Source organism: Neoarius graeffei, chromosome 24 (genome assembly GCF_027579695.1).
Source record: "Neoarius graeffei isolate fNeoGra1 chromosome 24, fNeoGra1.pri, whole genome shotgun sequence".
NCBI lineage: Eukaryota > Metazoa > Chordata > Actinopteri > Siluriformes > Ariidae > Neoarius > Neoarius graeffei.
This window is the reverse complement of record NC_083592.1, coordinates 10,609,371-10,632,936: the sequence shown is the minus strand read 5'-3', so window position 1 is coordinate 10,632,936 and position 23,566 is coordinate 10,609,371. Positions and strand designations below refer to the sequence as shown.

The window sequence follows — 23,566 nt, the reverse complement described above, 5'->3', positions numbered from 1 at the left end:
GGGATGACAGCAATTAACAATAACAAAAGTTACTGATTGTTGTTGGGTGGCATGATAGTGCAGTGGTTAACACTGTTGCCTCACAGCAAGAAGGTTCTAGGTTCGAGCCCAGTGGTCAATGGGGGTCTTTCTGTATGGAGTTTGCATGTTCTCCCTGTGTCTGCATGGGTTTCCTCCGGGTGCTCTGGTTTTCCCCACAGTTCAAAGACATGCAGTTAGGTTAACGTGGGGCAGCCTTAGGCTGAGGTACCCTTGAGCAAGGCACCCAACCCCCAACTGCTCCCTGGGTGCTGTAGCATGGGTATGTGTGTGCATGTTTGCGTTCTCTGCTTCAGATGGATTAAACGCAGAGAGGAAATTCACAAGTGTACATGTGATGAATAAAGTAGTTGTTCTACTCATTGAAAGATAGTTACTCCTACAGGACTAGAGTAAAGCTTCCAGTGTAGTTTCACAACACCTCATGTAACTCGCCATTCAGGCAATAGGTATGTTACAACACCAAATGAGGCTTAATTCTGCCAGATTAGGTGACACTGTTGTGTAATCGTGTCTGCATCAAGCCATCAGTAAATCTGTTATTGCATGCCTGTATGTCTCCTTCCCTGTGAGGCGTGTTTGAACAAGGACACTCATTCCTCTTTGTAAGTGGAAGTGTCGAGCCAGGTTCGGGTAGCATTCTCATCATAGCAGCCACAAGAATCCTGAGAATGGCAGCTGTCCGTCTCCTGCTGTGGACCCTTGTGGTTTTGGTGTCATCCATCCATTTGGGTAAGATATTGAGTCTCCTCCACTCCAATGATTTTTGATATATTTTGCATATGTTTCTGCTTGATTCCCATACAGTATATTGGTTAAACGAAGCTGGTCGGGAGTATCATTCAGTTCATTAGTGGGTTGAAAATTTAGAAAAAACTTTAAAAATCTCAATGTCTATTCATGCAGTAACACCTATGATATTAGCATTCTTCATGCTCAAGTACGACATCACATATTTCTGGCTCTTCTATAAACCAGTGCAAATTTTCCATACAATCAAATGCAATGTTAAAATGCTGCCAAGTCTTGAATTTATGAGAAATGAACCCGAACCAAAAATACCTGTGTGCAGCATACATGGACTCATGTAGGAGGTGTGCACACTTTCTTACCTGATCGTTTGTCTCGATCAGTACAGTCTGTGAAAAATAACCAGAGGGTCAGTGATTTTTTTTTGTCCCCATTCTGTTACAGTGGGGTCAGTTGTACTGAAACCATTATTAGATTTATTTTTCAGTCTTATTTAACTGGTCACTTGACTTTAAAGACTTTACTCTCAACCTCAGTACCATCAAAATAATAAATATTGACCTATAAATATTGTCAATTCGGACCTACCAGAGTGCAAAATTTTAAGAATAAAAACTCTATGGCTCCGATAAACGGCTGGAATTTTATTGTACATATTCAAATAATTAGCGTAATATTTATTTATTTATTTATTTATTTATTTAAGCTAAAGACAAGCTAAAATCAAATATCCTACATTACAATATATAAAAACTAAAGACAAAAAGATTACAGAAGAATAGAATAATATAAAGCTAAAAATTTATAAATATAATATGTAATAGTAAAATGTAAAAATGCTACACAAGATATCGATAATTACTACTACTACTACGACTAATAATAATAATAATAATAATAATAATATTGTTACAGGGGCGGCACGGTGGTGTAGTGGTTAGCGCTGTCGCCTCACAGCAAGAAGGTCCTGGGTTCGAGCCCCGGGGCCGGCGAGGGCCTTTCTGTGAGGAGTTTGCATGTTCTCCCCGTGTCCGTGTGGGTTTCCTCTGGGTGCTCCGGTTTCCCCCACAGTCCAAAGACATGCAGGTTAGGTTAACTGGTGACTCTAAATTGACCGTAGGTGTGAATGTGAGTGTGAATGGGTGTCTATGTGTCAGCCCTGTGATGACCTGGCGACTTGTCCAGGGTGTACCCCGCCTTTCGCCCGTAGTCAGCTGGGATAGGCTCCAGCTTGCCTGCAACCCTGTAGAAGGATAAAGCGGCTAGAGATGATGAGATGAGATGAGATATTGTTACATATGACTTCTAATTAATTAAATTGTATTTAAAAATTAGGCGGTTTACAAAAGAACTCATAAAACACGGTGTGTTTATTTTACATTTCATGATTGACTTTCTTCTGAGCTGGTATCTGGTTTTTTATCTTAGCCATCATATTTTTTTTATCTTTTTATCTTTTCCATAGTTCATTTTAGTCACTGATGTCTCTGTGTCTGGTTTGAGATTTAATGTTTGTGTTTGAGTCTGTGTTAATGTTACCCGTCTCTGTTTGTACAGTATATGTATACAAAATCTTATTTTATTCACTGCCATCTTGGCCAGGACTCCCTGGAAGAAGAGATACTGTATCTCAATGGGATCTTCCTGGTAAAATAAAGGATAGATAGATAAATAAATAAATAAATAAAAATTATATAATGCATGGCGGCACGGTGGTGTAGTGGTTAGCGCTGTCGCCTCACAGCAAGAAGGTCCGGGTTCGAGCCCCGTGGCTGGCGAGGGCCTTTCTGTGCAGAGTTTGCATGTTCTCCCCGTGTCCGCGTGGGTTTCCTCCGGGTGCTCCGGTTTCCCCCACAGTCCAAAGACATGCAGGTTAGGTTAACTGGTGACTCTAAATTGACCGTAGGTGTGAATGGTTGTCTGTGTCTATGTGTCAGCCCTGTGATGACCTGGCAACTTGTCCAGGGTTTACCCCGCTTTTCGCCCGTAGTCAGCTGGGATAGGCTCCAGCTTGCCTGCGACCCTGTTGAACAGGATAAAGCGGCTAGGGATAATGAGATGAGATAATGCATGACTCTCTAAGCAGCTAGAGATAATGAGATGAGATAATGCATGACTCTAACATTGTTGGAGTGTGTGTGTGTGTGTGTGTGTGTGTGTGTGTGTTTGTTTTAAGGAAATGTAAGAGTACAAATTGGATCCATGTATTTTATATTCCAGTTAAAGGTGTAGCTTGTTGTTTATGCAAGCCAGTTTGGTGGATGCAAGACATAAAGAAGGTGATTTCAAGTTCATCACAATAAGTAATCATGGAAAGAAATAGAAACTCAAAAAAGAGAGTTAGAGACAACACAGAGAAGTTCAAACCACAAACTCCCAAACCACACGAAACTGGAGAGAAAAAACACAGAACAGAGAAAAGAACAAAGAATCCAGGAACTTTTCATTGTTTCTCTGTAAATATTACATCACTAGACTAACATAGTCTCATGAAATAGCTCATGTTTGCATTTCAAGTTATAATCTTTTACTCAACTAAACCCGGAGTACAAATTTAGAAATAATGTAATTCAGAAATAAAAATGTATACATTTACCGTCCATGCTTATTCCTTGACAATTCCTTCAATCCAACTCTTGTGAAAACAGGCACATCAGGAACTTTCAAAGATCTGCATTTAAAACTAGAGCTGTAATTATGCACTGTTTAAGGGACTGGCACAACATCCTCATTCAACATTGTTATAAAAAAAAAGGTTTAATCAAGATATGGAGCTGTACTAGCTAATAAATTTGTTTTTCCCAACTCTGGTCATAAAAGTAAACTGAAAAAAAGGCACCAAAATGTGGCAAGTGGCCTACTTAATCCAAAGGGCATTTGGTTGCATTCATATCACTCAAAGAGCTTACTAAAAACGTTTTGCAAGTGAGGCTTGTTTTAACTATAGGATGAATCCAAGGTGAAAAACAGATTTGACCATGATCGAGCATGGAGCTACTCTGGAAGAGCAATGTGAATAATCAGAACAATAGATAGTGTTGTTGTACTCAAGACTGGTCTCAAGACCACTTTTTGAAGGTCTCGGTCTCGTCTTGGAATCCACTGCATTTTTACTTGGTCTTGTCTTGGACTCGGGGGTTGGGGAATTCAAGACCACAACTGTGGGAATTTCACTAAATTGCCTGTGTATTGTCTGATTTATTTTTAACATTGTTACTGTGATTGGATGTGAAATTTCTTGCTTCAAACATGACCAGTAAAGTGACTCGTTGCTAATTTGAATTTTTTTCTTCCTGTTTTAATGGCTGTCAACCCTCCCTGCCCCTCCCTCTTTCACACACAGGTCTGGTCTTGACTTTGTCTCACCTTGCCTTGATCTTAACCCCTCAAAGTCTTGGTCTTGTCTTGATACACTTTGGTCTTGGTCATGCCTTGGTCTCGGTTTAGGTGGTCTTGACAACAACACTACCAATGGATATCCATACAATACAAAACATGTATTCCTTAACATGTCACCAAAAATTGCACATCATTAAACTTGAACTGTTAGCTCTTTTGATGTGAGCAGAGTTTAGGAGTTTATACATGTGACTGTGGACTAACTGTAAAACCTCATTAAATTGTATTGCACAAACACAAGCTGTTTGAAGTGGAAAATCCACTTCAAACATTAATAATAATAATAATAATTGTGATAGTACACAATAAGAACTGAAACACAAAGAGCTTTCAAGACAGCTGGCACAAGATGTCTGTTGGCCAGATTTTACAACTGTGCAGTTAATTTTTTGAATGCTCAGGTTTCAACTATTAGCCTCCACCTCCATTACACCAAAAGGAGCCCTTTCTGAAAGCTGCCAACAAATTCATTAATCATTTATTCAACTTCAAAAAGGTACAAAAAAAACTGATTAGGGTTACAGAGAGCCACACCTGGACATGTTTGCAAGCAAGCATATTGAGCCCCACTGGTGTGTAACGCAATAGACATCCATTATAAAGCCTGAATTTCTCCAGATTTGCTTATGGTGTTTGAGCTGGGACTGATCCAAAAATATAGAACCTAGCAAAAAAGCTGAATGCCAGATCCACAGAGGAGAAGTTTGTCTACGTTTTAAAGTTTGAATCATGTCTCTAGGTGAAAGCATGCCAGAGCAGCGGATGTTTGAAAAACGTTGAAAATGTACGTTGTTTTTCAATTAATTCCATAGAAATGAATGGGAAATTTTGGGTGATTTTTTTGTGACTACGTCGCGAAAAAATCACAGAATGATGAACAAAGTAATAGCACACCGAGTCCGACTGAGCCGCACGTTTTGATATATTGCTTGTCTGTGTGCGATGTACGGTTATTGGGTTATTACGAATCAAAATTTGTACAGAAGATGAAAAAGTCCTAGGTACTCCTTCTCTAATAATAAGAAGAAACACACAGAAGAACAATAGTTATGCGTGCCTAGGCACTGCATCACTAACAAGAAGAAGCCTTTATTTGGTCACATGTACACTGAAGCACAGCAGAATTCCTCCTCTGCATTTAACCTATCTGAAGCAGTGAACACACATAAGTGAGCAATGAGCACACATGCATACCCAGTGTTAGGGCTGGTGGCGGTATGGTGAAGTTAGGATCCGAAAACAGAACACAGACAGTAATCCAATAAATAAGATGATTTAATACAGAGTGTGGCAAAAGATAAACAAACAGGACGAAAAACAAATAGCAAAAATAGTCCGGGCAAAATGAGAACAAACAACTTGACAAAAACATGAAACAGGCAAAGACGAAAACACTAGCGCAAAAAAACATAAACAAGAAAAGACCCTTAGTGTAAGAAACCATGAACCAGAAATAACCCTTAGTGCAAAAAACCAAGAACCAGAAAAAAACCATGAGGAGCAAGAGAGGCACAGAAACAGCTAGAGAAGCAAACGAGACGTTCTGGCAAAAACAAATTCTGAGAATGGCCTTTAAATAAGCAGCAGTGAAAAAACAGGAAGTGAGTTCAGGGGAGAAGGAATTCCTGTCCCGGATCCAGATCGGCGCTGGCGTGAGAGATCCGTAATCTCCGGAATAGATGTCCGGGGTGGAGCATGACACCCAGAGCAGTGGGCAGCTATACTACAGTACCTGGGGAGCAGTTAGGGGTTACCGGTAGGTGCCTTGCTCAAGGGCACTTTAGCCATGATGCAGAGGGAAGGGAAAGTGCTGTTCATTCACTCAACTCCCCTCACATTTTTCCTGCCGGTCCTGGAAATCGAACCGACAACCCAAGACTGCTTCTCTAACCTCCAGGCCATGGCTACCCATATTACTTGGTCAGCCTCAGCCCAAAATGGTGATGTAACTCTTATAGGCTCACCACCTGGAAGATCAAGGGTGGGGTTAAGTGCAATGCCAGTCAGGCAGAAGACATATGATACACAGCCTTTGATCAACTTGCCTTGAAAATAGAATCATCGATCTTCAGCCTATCCTGGGAATATTGAATATGAGGTGGGAATACATCCTGGATGGGATACCAATCCACTGCAGGGGACTGTGCACACACATTCATACTCTTATTCCAGCTGAGGAGTTTTATATTTGCCAGTCAACCTACCAGAATGTTTTTTGGGTGACAGAGAACTCATATGAAGGACATGGAAAAACTCTTTAACTCTGCATGTTCTTCCCATGCCTTTGTGGGTTTCCTCCAGGTGCTCTGGTTTCCTCACACAATCCAGAGACATGCATAGTAGGTCAACCCTAAATTACCCATCAGTGGGAATGGTTGTTCATATCTGTGTTACCCATGCAAAAGATTGGTGATCTTCCCAGGGTGAACCTCGCCTCTCACCCAAAGATCAGCTGGGCTTTGCTGGTTATTTTGAATATAGTGATTTGCAGAAAAAGAAAGCTGCACTCTGTAGCTTATTTACGTAAATGTGAGGGGTATCTAGTTAGACTATGGGTGAAAATTATGGAAGAAATAAGCCATCTTTCAAGTTTCTAAAGAATTGCAAGTCAATTAATAACACCAATTGTTACTATTGGTGGGGGTGTTGGATTTGCCTTCAAAACTGTTGGCCATTACTTTATACCAAGGAACAAGACCAGAGCACTATTCCAAGCCAATAGCATCTTCAAATGAAAATGTTTATTCTTGCACTGTTGGGCAGATTCATGCAAATTCCACACTGCCATGCCATACAACCTGCCTCTTCATTTCCTTATAGCGCATTCAGGCAAAATAGACAGCCTTTGATGAACCTGCCTTGGAAAATGTGCTATCAGAAAATGCCTCTTCATTTCCTTATTGCACGTTCAGACAATACATTACCAGTCATTACTTACTTGTGGTTACAGAAGGTCTAACAGGCATTGTTAACTTCTCACACGGAAAGCAGAAGGCCATTTTCTGCAGAAATACACCTCTCTATTTTGGAAAGGTGTGACCATTCATGTTGCTCATATTTAACAGGCCTATGGCCAGAATTGCTGTGCAACACACCAGTCATGATCATCACAATGCAAATTTGTTAAACAACCTTTTAGAACAGGGGTATTCAATTAAAATTGGCAAAGATCCAGTTACATAACATTTCTTCCAGATTAGCGGCTAACAGGACTGAATGGTAATTGGAAGTGGTTATGTGCTGGTTCACATGATGACTTTTGTCGAGCACCATAAAATTTGATACAGAGAGAATAAATGGATATGTCTTTGTCCAATCTTATTTAAACATTCTGAGCACTCCAATGGCTCATACCATTTTGATTTGAATTGTATTAGTTATCTCTGTGGGTGGCATGGTGGTGTAGTGGTTAACACTGTCACCTTACAGCAAGAAGGTTCTGGGTTCGAGCCCAGTGGCTGACGGGGGCCTTTCTGTGTGGAGTTTGCATGTTCTCCCTGTGTCTGTGTGGGTTTCCTCCAGGTGCGCTGGTTTCCCCCACAGTCCAAAGACATGCAGGTTAGGTTAATTGGTGGCTCTAAATTGACCGTAAGTGTGAATGTAAGTGTGAAGTGTTGTTTGTCTCTATGTGTCAGCCCTGCGATGACCTGACGACTTGTCCAGGGTGTACCCTGCCTCTCGCCCATAGTCAGCTAGGATAGGCACCAGCTTGCACATGACCCTGCACAGGATAAGCGGCTATGAATAATAGATGGATGGATGGATGGATGGATGGATGGATGGATGGATGGATGGATGGATGGATACTGTACCCAAGCAACTTGTGAGAGTTTTGGGAACAGAGGTTGAAAGAAAATGAAGACATGAGGAAGAAACCTTGAGAGCAACCTCTGGCTGTTGAAAGAAAATGAAGACATGAGGAAGAAACATTGAGAGCAACCTCTGGCTGATGGACTCGAGGCATGAGATATGGATGAATCCTACAAAATTGGGATTTGTTGAAAACAATTGGATGACCAAGAATAGGGTCAGATTTGAATCTGTGATCAATCAGAAACCACTGTTCACAGATTATTACTCATGTTTTATCAAGCCCACTGAGCAACAGTCCAGTTCTTTCTCTCCTTAGCCTAGGTAAGACACTTCTGACGTTGTCTCTGGTTCAGTAGTGGCTGTCAGTGATGGCGCAAGTTCGTGGCAGCCTTCAAACATGGTCATCAAACATGGACTAAAACTCCCAAGCACCACAGCATCCTCCTTCTCCCGAGTACTGATTGGGAGTACACCTATTACCAATCTCACTCCCTATATAAGCACGCCCAACACGCCAGCCCTTTGCGTAGTATCGTTCTGTGTCCCCGTGTGTGATCATACTGAGCCGTTTGTTGTTTTGGCCTGATTCTAGTTGTTCTGACTCTCGCTATGTTTATTACCAATTCTGAGACTGTGGTTAACCTGTGACATCCTGTTTGTACATCAACCGACCCTTGGCATGAATGTGGCAATGATTCTCATCTTAAGATTTGGATTTGTTCACCAGTTTGCAATGCATCCACTGTCCCCTGCAATTGCGTCTGTAAGTGCCTGCACCCTGACAGTGGCTTGATATTAGGAAGGCAACAGTTGTAGCCCCTTTTCTGAAGACATCTGTGCATGGTGGCTCTTGATGCACTGACATCAGCCTCAGTCCACTCCTTGTGAAGCTCTCCCGAGTTCCTCTCAAGGCTATGCTCATCCCTGTTGCTTGTGCACCTTTTCCAGCCAGCCTTTTCAGCAATGATCTTCTGTGGCTTACCCTTCTTGTGGAGGGTGTCGATGATCATCTTCTGGACGACTGTCAGACCAGCAGTCTTCCCCATGATTGTTTTTCATGTACTGAACTAGACCAAGAGATACACTGTATTTATACTGTTTTACTCAAACTTGAAATCAAAATATTCTAATAATTTGGGATACTGGATTTCTGATTTTCATGAGGTGTAAGCCATAATCAGCAAAATGCCTTGAAATAAAAAAAATGCCTTGAAATATTTTACTTGACGTGCAGTAAATATAGAATATATGAAAGTTTAACTTTTTGAATTAAATTATGGAAAAAATAAGTTTTTCACTATATTCCAATATTTTTAGATGCACAAGTAAATATCTTGGTTATTCAGCTACAGTATAGAGAATTGCATTTATACATGTTTATATTATGAATACATGGCATGTTAGTAAATTGTAATATGATTAACTGGAATTTATTGAGTCCCATTAATGGTGTATTCCTACCTCATTCCCAGAGTTCCTGAGATTCACCGTAACCAACACAATGAGAGAAAAAAAATGCTTACTGAAGATGAGTGAATGAATGTACTAAAACTATTTCGATATATGGAATGTGAGAAGTCATTACATCCTGTTGGAATCCTCTGGAGAAAGCTGGATTCTAGCTTTTTTAGAACCGCTGTCATCGAAAACACATCTGTATTACCACAATTATTCACTGAAATAGGATTTTCTGACCTCTGTTTCTTGTCCATTAGATGCACAAGAAATCTATGAGGTGGTTCGACCAGTCAGACTCCATGATCTTCATAAAAGAGCTTTAGAGGTAAGGTAAGAGTTGATGGGTGATTTGATCATGGGAGTCTGTCATTAAGATTTTATAATGCATGTAATTATTCCATTAAAAGGGAATCCATTCCATCTTTTTTCCAGTCCACCAGGCCTGATCAAGTGAAATATGCCATGACTCTTGGCGGTAAACGCATTGAAATGCATCTTGAGAAAAACACGTAAGCTTTACTTTTTAGCCAAACCAAATGCACACACATGTCAATTGTTCTTGAGTCCAAAATTATGTATATATGTGCATCTGCTGCAATCTGGTAGTTGTCCCTGCTTTTTGAACAATTAACTCCCTACTAAGGCCCTGGTCACACTACACCTCACGATGGATTTGCAAATAATTGGCGATGAAAAATCAGTATTATTTCCACCAATCGTGCGATGCACAGTGAATGTTCTCCGAGCTTTGTGAGTTGTGTTTTGGTGCATCTCTGCCTTGTGAGTGGCCAAAAATGTTGCGAAAAATTTCAGTGCATGCAATGAAATTTGGTGGTGCTGTTTGCATCTGCAAGCTAAGTGGCAAATACTTGTAGATGGGTTTAGGAACACTTCCCAAGGTTCAGGGAAACATTATCACCAAACGTCTCATTTTTATCCCATTGCAAAGCATCATGAGCTGTAGTGTGACTGTAGCCTAACTGAGTAAGTTTGTTGTCTTAAAAAGAAGCTACTCAGGCAATGTGGATACCGTCATGGCTGAAATGCATTGCAGATTGACTTCTATACTGCTATCCAAAGTCTTTGTGCTATATTATGTACTGCATGTAAGACTTTTAACCAAATGAGAGAAGGATGGGAGTGGAATACTACTGGAGGCCAGTTTTAAATTTATAACAATATTGTTCTTTTTAAGTCCACAAAAGTATTTATTTTTCCCACAGAAGTCATCAGATGAGATCATCATCACGAGGATGAATTTTTAATGATAAAATGATGACTTTAAATGAGCTCTAGGTGTCAGCGTGCCCAAACATATGCATGCGGGTCATTCCATGCCAAATCAACAAATATCTGACAAATTTATGCTCGACCATCTCAGATTTCAATGAAATTTGGAGGGCTCATAGATACTATTAAAAGAAGTTAATCCCCAAAATTTGAGCTTCCTATCTCCAACGGTTTCAGAGATACAGGCATTTGAATTTTTCTATTTTTTTGCATTTTGCTCAAAACATATTTCAAAGTGTAATATAATCTTTATTATGCAAGATAGAAACCTAAAATTTTGCACAGAGACTCAATGTCTTGTACTACAAGCTTCAACTTAGAATTTCAATGGTCATTGTATATTAGATGGTGATTTTAACAAGGAAATTAAAAAGACAAATTTGCATTTTTTGCATTTTTAATTCATTCTGGAAGCTTGCCTGTGGCAGTAATGCTTAAACTAAGAATGTTATTCAAATCTACACAGAAATATCTACCAATTTCAGTTTTACCAAGTCTCCACTATTCCTAGTTTGTCTGTAATAGGGTTTTGAAATTCGCCGATTTCTAAAACATGCCATTTTCAGTAGCATGGATTCCAATGTGGGATAGCAGTTAAGAACTTGTAAATTTTTTTTCAGTAATCTCCTAGACCCATATTTTATATTTCCAAGTTTTTGTTCTGTGTCTCTCAAGTATTTGTGAGCTACAGGTGTTTAAAAAATTCATTTTTTCCAAATTCAAATTTTTGATATTTCCATTTTATTGATGATTAAGGACTGATAAATACAACTAAATGATTTGTATAGATAAGGAAACATTTTACTTGTGTTCATGTCACAGAAATATGGTTTTAAAAATATTATCATTTTGAAATAAGCTAAATAATATATGAACATTTCACATTTTTCAGTAAATATATATATAAAAACTAAAGAAGTCAGTCATTTTTCATATAAATCACTTAACTTACAATTTCTGTTGCATGTTAGTTTATGGCAGTCAGAATCTTTCTTTAGTCCAATTCCTATAGAACAGGGAGGAAGTTCAGCCATTTCTAGATGTCTAAGAACAAACTCATTTATACTGATCTCAAATTGAAAGCAACTACAATTAAATTCCCTAGTCAACTATTAAAAATATCCAATCCTTGCAAAGAAACACATTCAGTTAATAACATTGGTAAATTTTCTCAGTGCTCTGTATTACAATGTATTTAATATAATTCAAGCAATATAATGTTATCTGAACAAGTATGCAGTTTACAGACTCTAAAACTATAAGATATGAGCCACCTGTTCTGGTATCAAAGGTCACCTATTGTGCTGTGTTGATATTGATAAGGCTGGCTGTTGACTGGTACACAATAGCTGGTCATTGATTGCTAATGTTACACAGTCTTAGATTAAAATCAATTTACAAATAATTAATACTGAGCATTAATTGAACTTTTATTTAAAATTGAGGAAGAAACATGTCTCCTAACCTACTTAAGCCTTATTGAAGCATTTATTAACCCTCAAATTTCAGTTATATGAAAATATATCAAAAATTCGAATTTGGTGAAAATGGATTTTTTAAACCCCTGTAGTTTAAAAATACTTGAGAGACACAGAACAAAAATTTGGAAATATAAAATATGGGTCTTGGGGATTACTGAAAATAAATTACAAGTTCCTAACTGCTATCCCACATTGGATTTCTTGCTACTGAAAATGGCATGTTTTAGAAATCGGCGAATTTCAAAACCCTATTACAGACAAACTAGGAATAGTGGAGACTTGGTAAAACTGAAATTGGTAGATATTTCTGTGTAGATTTGAATAACATTCTTAGTTTAAGCATTACTGCCACAGGCAAGCTTCCAGAATGAATTAAAAATGCAAAAAATGCAAATTTGTCTTTTTAATTTCCTTGTTAAAATCACCATCTAATATACAATGACCATTGAAATTCTACCGGTAAGTTGAAGCTTGTAGTACAAGACATTGAGTCTCTCTGTGCAAAATTTTAGGTTTCCATCTTGCATAATAAAGATTATATTGCACTTTGAAATATGTATGTTTTGAGCAAAAAACAAAAAAATCGAAAAATTCGTATCTCTGAAACTATTGGTGATAGGAAGCTCAAGTTTTGGGGATTAACTTCTTTTAATAGTATCTCTGAGCCCTCCAAATTTCACTGAAATCTGAGATGGTTGAGCATAACTTCTTGTTGATTTGGCATGGAATGACCCATGCGTTCTTTGAAGAAGATTGCATCAAATTAATGTCAAAATACCAAATTAAATACATATAGTCTGTATCCTGTGCACATATTACAATTTCATGATCTTGATTTAGTATCTTGCGGCTTCATGAATTTGTGCATTTAATTGTCAGAGTACAACAACAACAAAAATAATAATAACATGCAATGCAACGTGCTGGATCAAGTGCTATTTTATAAGATGCCGAATAAAGAGGGAGGAAGCCAGGAAGCCATATTGTTAATGCTTTGCATCTTCTCAACAACAAATAAACAACTCCAGAACCATAAAAACTCCACGTTCACCAATTATTGATGAATTCACTCTTTCAAAATGAGTGAAAAATGCACATTTTAGGCTTTTTTGGAAAGGCTTCTTATATATTTATTGAGGATAAGTTCTTTCTAGTTGATCTCATGTCTTTGTTTGGGTTCTGCAGTGATTTTATAACTGAGGACTACACCGAGACTCATTACACAAGCGATGGGACACCTGTCATAACTAAACCTGTTGAAATAGTAGGTGGATGCTTGTTGGCCCTATAATTCAGTTTCACATGGTCCTAAGATGGCATTAGCTTGCTTCATTGCTAGTCCACCTACAGTTTAAGGCAAAATAATGATGTACAGTGAGTGATGTGACACAAATAATATTGTTGTTTTTTTTTTTTTTTTAATTTGTAGGATCTCTGCTACTACCAGGGGAAGATCATGAATGACAGGAACTCGGTGGTCAGCGTGAGCACCTGTGATGGACTGCGGTACTGCCATTAACTTCTCTCTGCTGTGTGAAAACAGAGTTGTTGAAGTGGCATGGTGGTAATTTTTAATAGGGTGTGGCCACAAGTTAATATATTAAGGTTCCTGCATCTAAATAAGCTGAGCAGTTTGGAACATCTGACAACTCAATGTTAACTAGTTGCTGGAAGGTTACAGGACCAAATGGCCTAACCATATAGTGTAGGAAATTATCAAAAGCAACAAATACAGAAGTAGTCTGTGGCAATTAACAATAACCCTTAAGCAAGCTTGAAGCTGATATTTCCTAGGTTATCTGTCATCAAGCTGCTTTGTACGGTTTTAAGACACCTCAAAGGCTTCAATGGATAAAGTACAGGCTTTGTGTAGAAGCTCACAAACTTGTTCAGCCGGTCTAAAACAGTCTAGAACAGTGATTCCCAACCACTGTGCCACGGCACATTAGTGTGCCGTGAGAGATCATCAGGTGTACCATGGGACATTATCCAATTTCACTTAATTGTTCCGAAAATTATTTATTTACTGCAAATAATTTGTCTTCGTTCGTCTATGCCAGCGACGTATAGTGACCAGCAGAACAATTAAATACTCTTCCAATAGATGGCAGCAGGTAGCTAATTAACCTGTGTATTTACCTGTTGCCATTCAAACAATAAAATTAGTAATGCTTCGGGTGTGACAGCGGTGATAGCGATAGCAGGGATGAGAGTTTTCCGCTTTTCAGCGGATTTCCGCTTTTTCTGAGTAAAAATCAACCTTTTTATATTATGCCAAATCCGTTGAGATTTTTTTTTTTCATTTATTGAGGGGGGGTGGGGTATGTTCCTTCATGATACTCAAGCGTAATTAATTCCTACGACAATGTTACATGTTTACATTTTCGCCATCTTTAGTCTCGCTAAGTCTCGCGGTAGAATACGTGTTATCTACAATGTAATTGGCCAAAACATTGATGGCAAGAGCATGATACCCAATCATAACAGTTCTTACAAAAGAGAGGACCGACAAGCTTTTGTCTTTGGCCAAAAAGCTGAAGAAGAAGTCGAAATGATCAAATGAGAAGTGACTGTGAACTATAAATAATTGTATAAAGTGTACATAGACATTATCCCATAAACTTAGCATTCGTATGATTTAATACATTGAACATGTATATGATAGATAGTCAGTAAATCTGAATTAATGCTGACAGTTTTGAAAACTTAAATATTTCAAAAGACTTTTTGAAGAAATCATATGCAACTAATGAGGACATAGGGAGAAAAGGTCAGTCACCCTAAGAAATTTTATTTAATATATGAACATTTTGATAATTAATAGAACTTAAGTTTAATGTGAATTATTTTGTCATTTTTGTTGATCATGAATTATAACCATACCCGTGAATGTAGAATGTGATTTTATTTTGAATTCAAACAATACTCCTATTGATTTGAAACATATTTTCATGTAAATATATAAAAAAGACAACAGATATTATTTTATCTACCACAGCTCAGATTGCAGGAAAAGTGGTTTGTAAGGCCTTATATATATATATATATATATATATATATATATATATATATATATATATATATATATATGTGTGTGTGTGTGTGTGTGTGTGATATTTTTGTTTGGTGGTGTGCCGTGGGATTTTTCAAATGTAAAATATGTGCCGTGGCTCAAGAAAGGTTGGGAAACACTGGTCTAGAACCATCTTAGGCAAACCAAAAGTGATGAACAGTTTATAAGATCTTTAACCACAATAGCAGTAGTAATTCCACCAACGGGAACAGCCTCTGGAAATCGAATACTCATTGGAGGTAAGTATTGATGTTCAGTCTTGGTTCTAGGCAGAAACAACACAATCAAGTCTTCAAAAGGCATCCTGATAACAAGGATGGAACAAAGAAGAGCTGGAGAAAAGACTTGCCTGGGTTTCCTGATACACTGACAAACATGGCAATACTGACAGAACTGCGTGGTATAAATGATGGATGGATAGCTTTGGGGATACTAGCATGGAATTGCAAGCAGGACCTTTTCCATATACTGTAACGCACACCCGCTAGACTGTTCTGTTATGTGTTCTCTGAATGCTAGAAAAGAGTCTTGCCTAGCCTCTGAAGGGCCCAACCTGGAAGGACCCAACTTGGAAGGACCCATCACCTTCCAAGTCTTATTCAAACAGGGTAACACGATGTTTTCACTCACATGAAAAGTGACAAAGCAAGCAAAATGAGACATAGGGATAGGTCTTACTGGAGGTACAGGTGGACAGGACAGTGAGGGAGTAGAAAAGGAAGACAGGTTCATCTAGTAAAGAGCTGTCTGTGCAGCAATCATTGCTTCTAAATCTAACTGCCATGATCAAACCTCCCAGTTCACCTCAAGTTCCTTCTTGCAAATAAACATACTAAGCTCCTTCCATGCTTTTTCTTGTGCCTTCCTTTGGAGACCTGCAGTGCACAGCTTGGTGCAGGCCTCGTCCCTTCATCCTGGAATGAAGGAAGGGGAAAAAAAAGGATCAGAAAGGGGTAGTGGAGCTCTGGCTTTGACCTCAGGCTCAGCCAGTTTTGCAGATGTTCAGAACACTCCTGTCCTATCCAAGAAAGTCTGTATAAATCAATCAAAAAATGTAACTTGTGGCCTTACTGTAATAATTCATGGCCACAAGAAACTTATTTCACTCAGTAGTTCCATACTTTACAAACCGCTAATGAATTTTTTTTTTAGATGTTGATGTTCTGGTCATTTCTAGAAGAAATGGTAATATCTGAAAGAAGGTTATAACATAAATGTTGCCTTGGGTAAATCTCAAAAATGAAGGGTAAATCTAGCACCCTTGAAAGTTTATTGGTTTAAGAGGAACTCTATGCTAAGACCCTCTTTTCTAAGATTGTTTCTGACCTTCAAATGAATCAAAATGACAATGGTAATTTCCTTAGCAATTGGTTTCGGCATGTCCTTGGAATGTTCCTATGTTCCTACAGTACTTCTGGTGATGTGTAATCACTTGGGAAATTATATAAATATATATATATATATATATATATATATATATATATATATATATATATATATATATATATATAAAATCATCATATAAAAATATTTCATGGCAGTAGCACCTAAATTTCCATCACTGGATCTCCAATGTGTTCATGTGTCTCAGGGGTTATTTCCAGACTGCGGAACAGAGGTTTATTATCGAACCTCTGACTGAAGATGCTGATGGTGACCATGCAGTGATGAAGTACGACAATGTGACTGATTCTCCTTCTGTATGTGGAGTCACCAACATGACCTGGTACCCTGTTCCTGAAGGCTTCCCAGGGTCTTCTCCTGGAAAATCTAAAGCTCGCTCATCAGTAAGTGAGATCTGTTACATTTAAAGTAGATCCCAGGCAAACTATGGTCTTAATAACCAATATGTAACTTTCGTATTCAAAATGACTTGATATCCCAAGAATCAGGAAGTGACAAAGTCAAAACTGAACCATGGCTGATGGACTCCAGACAGTTATTGGTTTACTCATGGCACAAATGTACGTGCATGCATAATTGCTGCTTATTTTGCTTTTACGTAGGGCCAAACAATGTTCCTGCAAGAGAAATACAATGAACTCATCCTTGTAGCGGACAACAGAATGGTACGTAATCTGCAGACAAACAAATCGTCCTGTATGTCTCATCTCATCTCATTTCATTTCATTATCTCTAGCCGCTTTATCCTGTTCTACAGGATCGCAGGCAAGCTGGAGCCTATCCCAGCTGACTACGGGCGAAAGGCGGGGTACACCCTGGACAAGTCGCCAGGTCATCACAGGGCTGACACATAGACACAGACAACCATTCACACTCACGGTCAATTTAGAGTCACCAGTTAACCTAACCTGCATGTCTTTGGACTGTGGGGGAAACCGGAGCACCCGGAGGAAACCCACGCGGACACAGGGAGAACATGCAAACTCCGCACAGAAAGGCCCTTGCTGGCCACGGGGCTTGAACCTGGATCTTCTTGCTGTGAGGTGACAGCGCTAACCACTACACCACCGTGCCGCCCCGTGCTGTATGTTAATAAGGGCAATTCATGAATTGTTGTCAGAAATCCAAGTGCAAACAGCAGTGGTCCATAATTGTAAGATGAGAGAACCAGGAAATAATACAGTAATCTTTATAATAAATAATAATTATCTTTTAGAAATAATAAATAATCTTTTAGCTCATCAGTGGGAAGTGGTGCCCTTCTTTCTGCACTGCTGGCCCCCCAACTTGAGGGAGTTTTGATCGTAAGAGGGCCGAAACTCCCCAAGGCAGGTGGTAGATCAACTGCTGATCCCACTGGTGATAGCACAGGGCAATTCCATCATTGCGTCTGTGTATACTCAACAACAGAAAATAATACATATGGAACTGGAACTAGGTAATTGGATTTAACGTTGATAAGACTTCGTCATATGATAAAGCTACAGCAGGGTCATCTTCTTTAGTGATGGAAGTTCTGATCTGACGGCTACAGCCATCAAAGGTTCTAGGGAAGGATTATAGTAGTGGTTTCCCATTGCCTTCTACTGGAATATTATAAAGGTTTTCTCCTCTCAAACATTCACACACATATTCACACCTATGGACAATTTAACCTAACCACATGTCTTTAGACTGTGGGGGAAACCGGAGCACCCAAAGAAAACCCGCACAGACACATACAAACTCCACACAGAAAGGCCCCTGTCGGCCACTGCGCTCAAACCCAGAACCTTCTTGCTGTGAGGCGACAGTGCTAAACACTACACCAGCATGCCGCCCCAACAGCAGGGTATAAACAGACAAACATCTCAAGGACCAAACACAAAACAGGTAGAAACAATGGAATAACTCACCAACAAGAGGATAGAGGCAGATACAGGACTACAACAGGAAAAAAAATGACATGAACCCAAAACAAAGCAGAATTTTTGACTCATCATTTCCCCATACATAGATTAAGCCATATAATCTCATCTCATCTCATTATTTCTAGACGCTTTATCCTGTTCTACAGGGTCGCAGGCAAGCTGGAGCCTATGCCAGCTGACTACGGGCGAAAGGCGGGGTACACCCTGGACAAGTCGCCAGGTCATCACACGGCTGACACATAGACACAGACAACCATTCACACTCACATTCACACCTACGCTCAATTTAGAGTCACCAGTTAACCTAACCTGCATGTCTTTGGACTGTGGGGGAAACCGGAGCACCCGGAGGAAACCCACGCGGACACGGGGAGAACATGCAAACTCTGCACAGAAAGGCCCTCGCCGGCCACGGGGCTCGAACTCAGACCTTCTTGCTGTGAGGCGACAGCGCTAACCACTACGCCACCGTGCTGCCCCAAGCCATATAATTTTGGATCAAATAACATTTACCAATTTAGTGTTCGTAAAATTGAGTATTTTGTGATCTAGTAGTAGGTATCACTTTGGCTAGAAGATTTTATAAACACAGTTCTCATGATGCTGAGTGCAAATCGTACCTCATTGGATATACCCATGATCAAATCAACTGCATTGTGATTTCACCTCTGAAACCCACATCTTGACTTGAAAATAAGTCTCGACAGATCCATGGATCTGTTTAAAGGGTATAATTTTGTATTTGCCAAAACAGGTTTCTGACTAACCATCTGTTTGATTTTGCTCTCACACAGTATCGGAAGATGGAAAAGAGCATCACCAAAGTGAGACAGAGGGTCTTCGCTATTCTCAACTTTGCCAATGTTGTGAGTCTCACACCTCCTGTTGAAGTAAATTCAATAAAACTCTGATGTGACAATAAAGGTGCTGTTCCAAGAGTACGCTGCAGGCTTGAAGTACTTGAGTCCGACTTGTGCCTTGACTTGGATTTGAGCACTGATGACTTGGACTCAGACTCGTGCATTAACTGCATTCGAACTTGTAAAGACAAGGACTCTGATTTTTTCTTTATTTTTTGTAACATGCCATAATAATTTGGCATAAGATATTTATATCTACATGAATTTTTATACTAATTTTGTGCAAGAGAATGCACATTCACCTGTTAATATGTCATGTTCAGGAGCAAACTAACGTTAATGGCACTAAAATGCCTGGCGAGAATGCCTCTAGGATTGTCCACTTTGCTTATACACACTTCGTGTGCAGTGGGAAAAAATGCACTGCTACGGTATGTGTATGTATGCTGTGTGAATTATTGTAGGCTATAGTACAGGACATACAGCAGATATAAAAAGTCTACACCAGTGGCGTGGACAGACATTTTGGGGGGCAAGTGCTCTGGGGGGAAAAAGGGCACTTTTTTGCGCATGTGGAACACCTTATTATAAAAGTCTGAGATTTAACCCTCCTCTTGTGTTCGGGTCGCCACTGACCCATTTTAATTTTTAAAGGTGTAAAACAACCACTTAATGTTAATTTATTACATCAAGGCTTTTTGACTTTGCCAGGAATCTCTAGTTGAACAAAATAGAAAAAGAAATTTTTGTTTTCCTAAATCTGAAAATGGTCTAGCAAAAAATATAATACTTATGTGCAGTTGTTTCTGTATGCAACGGGCTACTTCACGACAAAATAATTACAGCTTGGGCTTAGAGGGCAAACAATACATTTTCACTCGATTCATGTGTTACCTGGCTGGTGGGGCAGGGGAAGAGCTGACTGACTGCCCGATGTGTTGTCTGCGCTACGACAAGGCCGTGGCTTCCAGGACGCTATGCTGCTGCAACCTCACATTGAATGCACTGCACGCTTGTTCACATGACAGAGCAAGAGAGACAGAGGTCCGGTGTGTGTGCGGAGGGGGCACACATCGGGACATTATTTTCACACACGCTTTTAATGCCGCGGCTTTTCTAAAAGATCATGTCGACATTGGCCTCAGTAAACTGTAAAAAAAAAAAAATTCAAAAGGGCACTTTTTTGGACAGAGGGCAGAGGGGCAGGTGCTTGAGCACCACCTCGTGTCTATCTGTGCACGCCACTGAGTCTACACACCCCGTTAAAATGATCAGTTTTTCTGATGTAAAAAAAAACAAGACTACGATAAATAATTTCAAAACTTTTCCCACCTTTAATGTGACCTATAACCTGTACAATTTAATTGAAAAACAAACAAATCTGTTAAGGGGGAAAAACATAAAAAATAAAAAAAAACATACAATAAGCTGGTTGCATAAGTATGCACACCCTTAAACTAATACTTTTTGTTGAAGCACCTTTTGATTGAATTACAGCATTCAGTCTTTTTGGGTCGGAGTCTATCAGCCTGCCACATCTAGACTTGGCAATATTTGCCCACTCTTCCTTGCAAAAGCACTCCAAATCTGTCAGATTGTGAGGGCATCTCTTATGCACAACCCTCTTCAAGTCACCCCACAGATTTTCAATTGTATTTAGGTCTGGGCTCTGGCTGGGCCATTCTAAAACTTTTTTGGGGTCATTGTCATGCTGAAAGATGAAATTCCTCTTCAGCTTCAGCTTTTGGGCCAAAATTGACTGGTATTTAAAACTGTTCATAATTCCCTCCACCTTGACTAAAGCCCCTGTTCCAGCTGAAATAAAACAACCCCAAAACATGATGCTGCCACCACCATGCTTCACCATGGGTATAGTGTTCTTTTGGTGATGTGCAGTGTTGTTTTTGTGCCAAAACCATAACACAACCATAACCATAACACATTTTCCCACATGCTTTTAGAAGAGTTGATGGTTTTGGTTTGGTTTCTTTGCAAAATATAGCCAGGCCTGGATGTTTTTCTTTAACCCTACCTCAGACCAGACATACTGTATGGAGAATATGGGAGATTGTTGTCACATGTAGTACACAACCAGTACTTGGCAGAAATTCCCGCAGCTCCTTCAGTGTTGCTGTAGGCCTCTCGGCAGCCTCCCTGACCAGTTTTTGTCTTGTCTTTTCATCAGTTTTGGAGGGACGTCCAGTTCTCGGTAATGTCACTGTTGTCCCATATTTTCTCCACTTCTTGATGACTGTCTTCACTGTGCTCTATGGTATATCTAATGCCGTGGAAATGTTTTTATACCCTTCTCCTGACTGATAGCTTTCAACAATGGGCTCCTTTGTGCTTTGCAAGTTCTCTTCGAACCAGGGCTTTTGCTGGAGGGCGCAACTGAGTAAATGTCTGAACTTTATTTGGGGTTAATCAGAGTCATTTTAATTGATGGCAGGTGTGAACCCAAAAAGACTGAATGGTGTAATTAAATCAAAAGGTGCTTCAACAAAGCATTAGTTTAAGGGTGTGCACACTTATGCAACCAGCTTACTGTACGTTTTTTATTTTTTATGTTTTTCCCCATAACAGATTTGTTTTTTTCAGTTGAATCGTACAGGTTATAGGTCACATTAAAGGTGGGAAAAGTTTTTAAATTATTTATCGTGGTCTCGTTTTTTTACATCAGAAAAACCGATCATTTTAACGGGGTGTGTACACTTTGTATATCCACTGTACATCTTCACACTACTCAATGTGTTTTAGAGTGTATGCGTGCGTGACAGCTGTGTCATTTGCATCGGACTTGACTCAGATCAATAGTGTACTTGACTTGAAATTTTCTTTAATGACTTGGACTTGAACACTGGGGACTCAAGACTGGACCAGGTGGGGTTTAGTGTAACATTTCAGTCTAAATGTCGATGACTGTTAATTATGGAGCGCTTGTTTGGTTGCTTTATTGACTATGATATATGGAGCTACAGTATGCATCATGTAGGGAATAAAACGCTGAAGCAGGGCTACTGTTACCACCCTAAAGTGAATTATTTTCTCTCACAGCATATCCTCAGAGCAACATTTCCCAGCTACTAAAATGCTTTATTTATTATACTGTAGAATGACGCATTACAATTTTTATCCATTTATAGTTGCATTTAATGTTGAGGAACATGCTTGAAATGAGTTCATATAATAACTTATCACAGCTATAAGCAGATGTTCCCTCAGCAGCCTCACTTCAGCTTATGTCACAGAAAAACTGAAAAGTATAAACTCCTCATTCCTGAAGATTTTCCCGTGTCAGACAACATACTGACTTTCACAAAGCGCTGACACTGGAGACTATGAATAATGAAATCACACACTTTTTAAAGTGAGACAGCCTTTCAATTTCATAAAATCAGTGAAATTTAGTTCCTTCTGAAATGTGGTTATTGTGATAATGTTTATTTCTGTAATAACTCACAAAATATCAGGCCATTCTGTGGCTGGGAAGTTATTTAATTTGAGGGGATTAAAGCAAATAATGTGCATGAAATCGCTCGCTTCACACAGTCAAGCAGACAAAGGAAGTCCGTGTGCGCATGCACAGGTTTGCTTTCTTCTTCTTCTTCTTCTTCTTTTGGGTTTTACGGCAGCTGGCATCTACAGTGTTGCATTACTGCCATCTACAGGTTTACCTTGACCGTGCACTGACCGTTCCATCATTCTGTCAGTAAACGAACAGCTGATCACACCGAGGTGCTCGCTGAGCACCAATATTTATTAGTTTGATCCTGCGTTTCCTTTCCTTCGCAAAATAATGTCTTTTCTTCTCGCTTTCCGTTACTATAGTCAGTCTTGCACATTTCATTTGCACACTCACGTCCTCCATTTTTCTCTCCTGTTTCAAATTTGTATCCCATAATGCCTTGTACGAACGGAGAAAGCCCACAACGTGATGCATGATGTAGTATCTTGAATTGGGTCATGGTGAAGCAGGAAAAAATAGCAGAGAATTCAGGGCCACGTGGCCTTAAATTCATTAATTGTTCTATTAAAAAAACGAATAAAATTGGAAGTCTGTGATTCGAATTCAGTAACGATCAGTCCGCT

The 23,566-nt window shown here is 39.3% G+C and overlaps 1 protein-coding gene across 1 annotated transcript in view; it reads left to right on the top strand.

The window, feature by feature from the left end:
* Positions 1-630: 630 nt before the first annotated feature.
* Positions 631-23,566, top strand: part of LOC132872069 (zinc metalloproteinase-disintegrin-like crotastatin) — a 50,054-nt gene continuing 27,118 nt past the window's right edge. The window contains exons 1-8 of the mRNA XM_060906655.1: positions 631-771; positions 9,717-9,784; positions 9,892-9,968; positions 13,416-13,494; positions 13,660-13,736; positions 16,895-17,090; positions 17,310-17,372; positions 19,412-19,483. Coding sequence (XP_060762638.1) covers positions 711-771; positions 9,717-9,784; positions 9,892-9,968; positions 13,416-13,494; positions 13,660-13,736; positions 16,895-17,090; positions 17,310-17,372; positions 19,412-19,483 — 693 coding nt within the window. The 5' untranslated portion in view covers positions 631-710. The remainder of the gene's footprint in view (positions 772-9,716; positions 9,785-9,891; positions 9,969-13,415; positions 13,495-13,659; positions 13,737-16,894; positions 17,091-17,309; positions 17,373-19,411; positions 19,484-23,566) is intronic.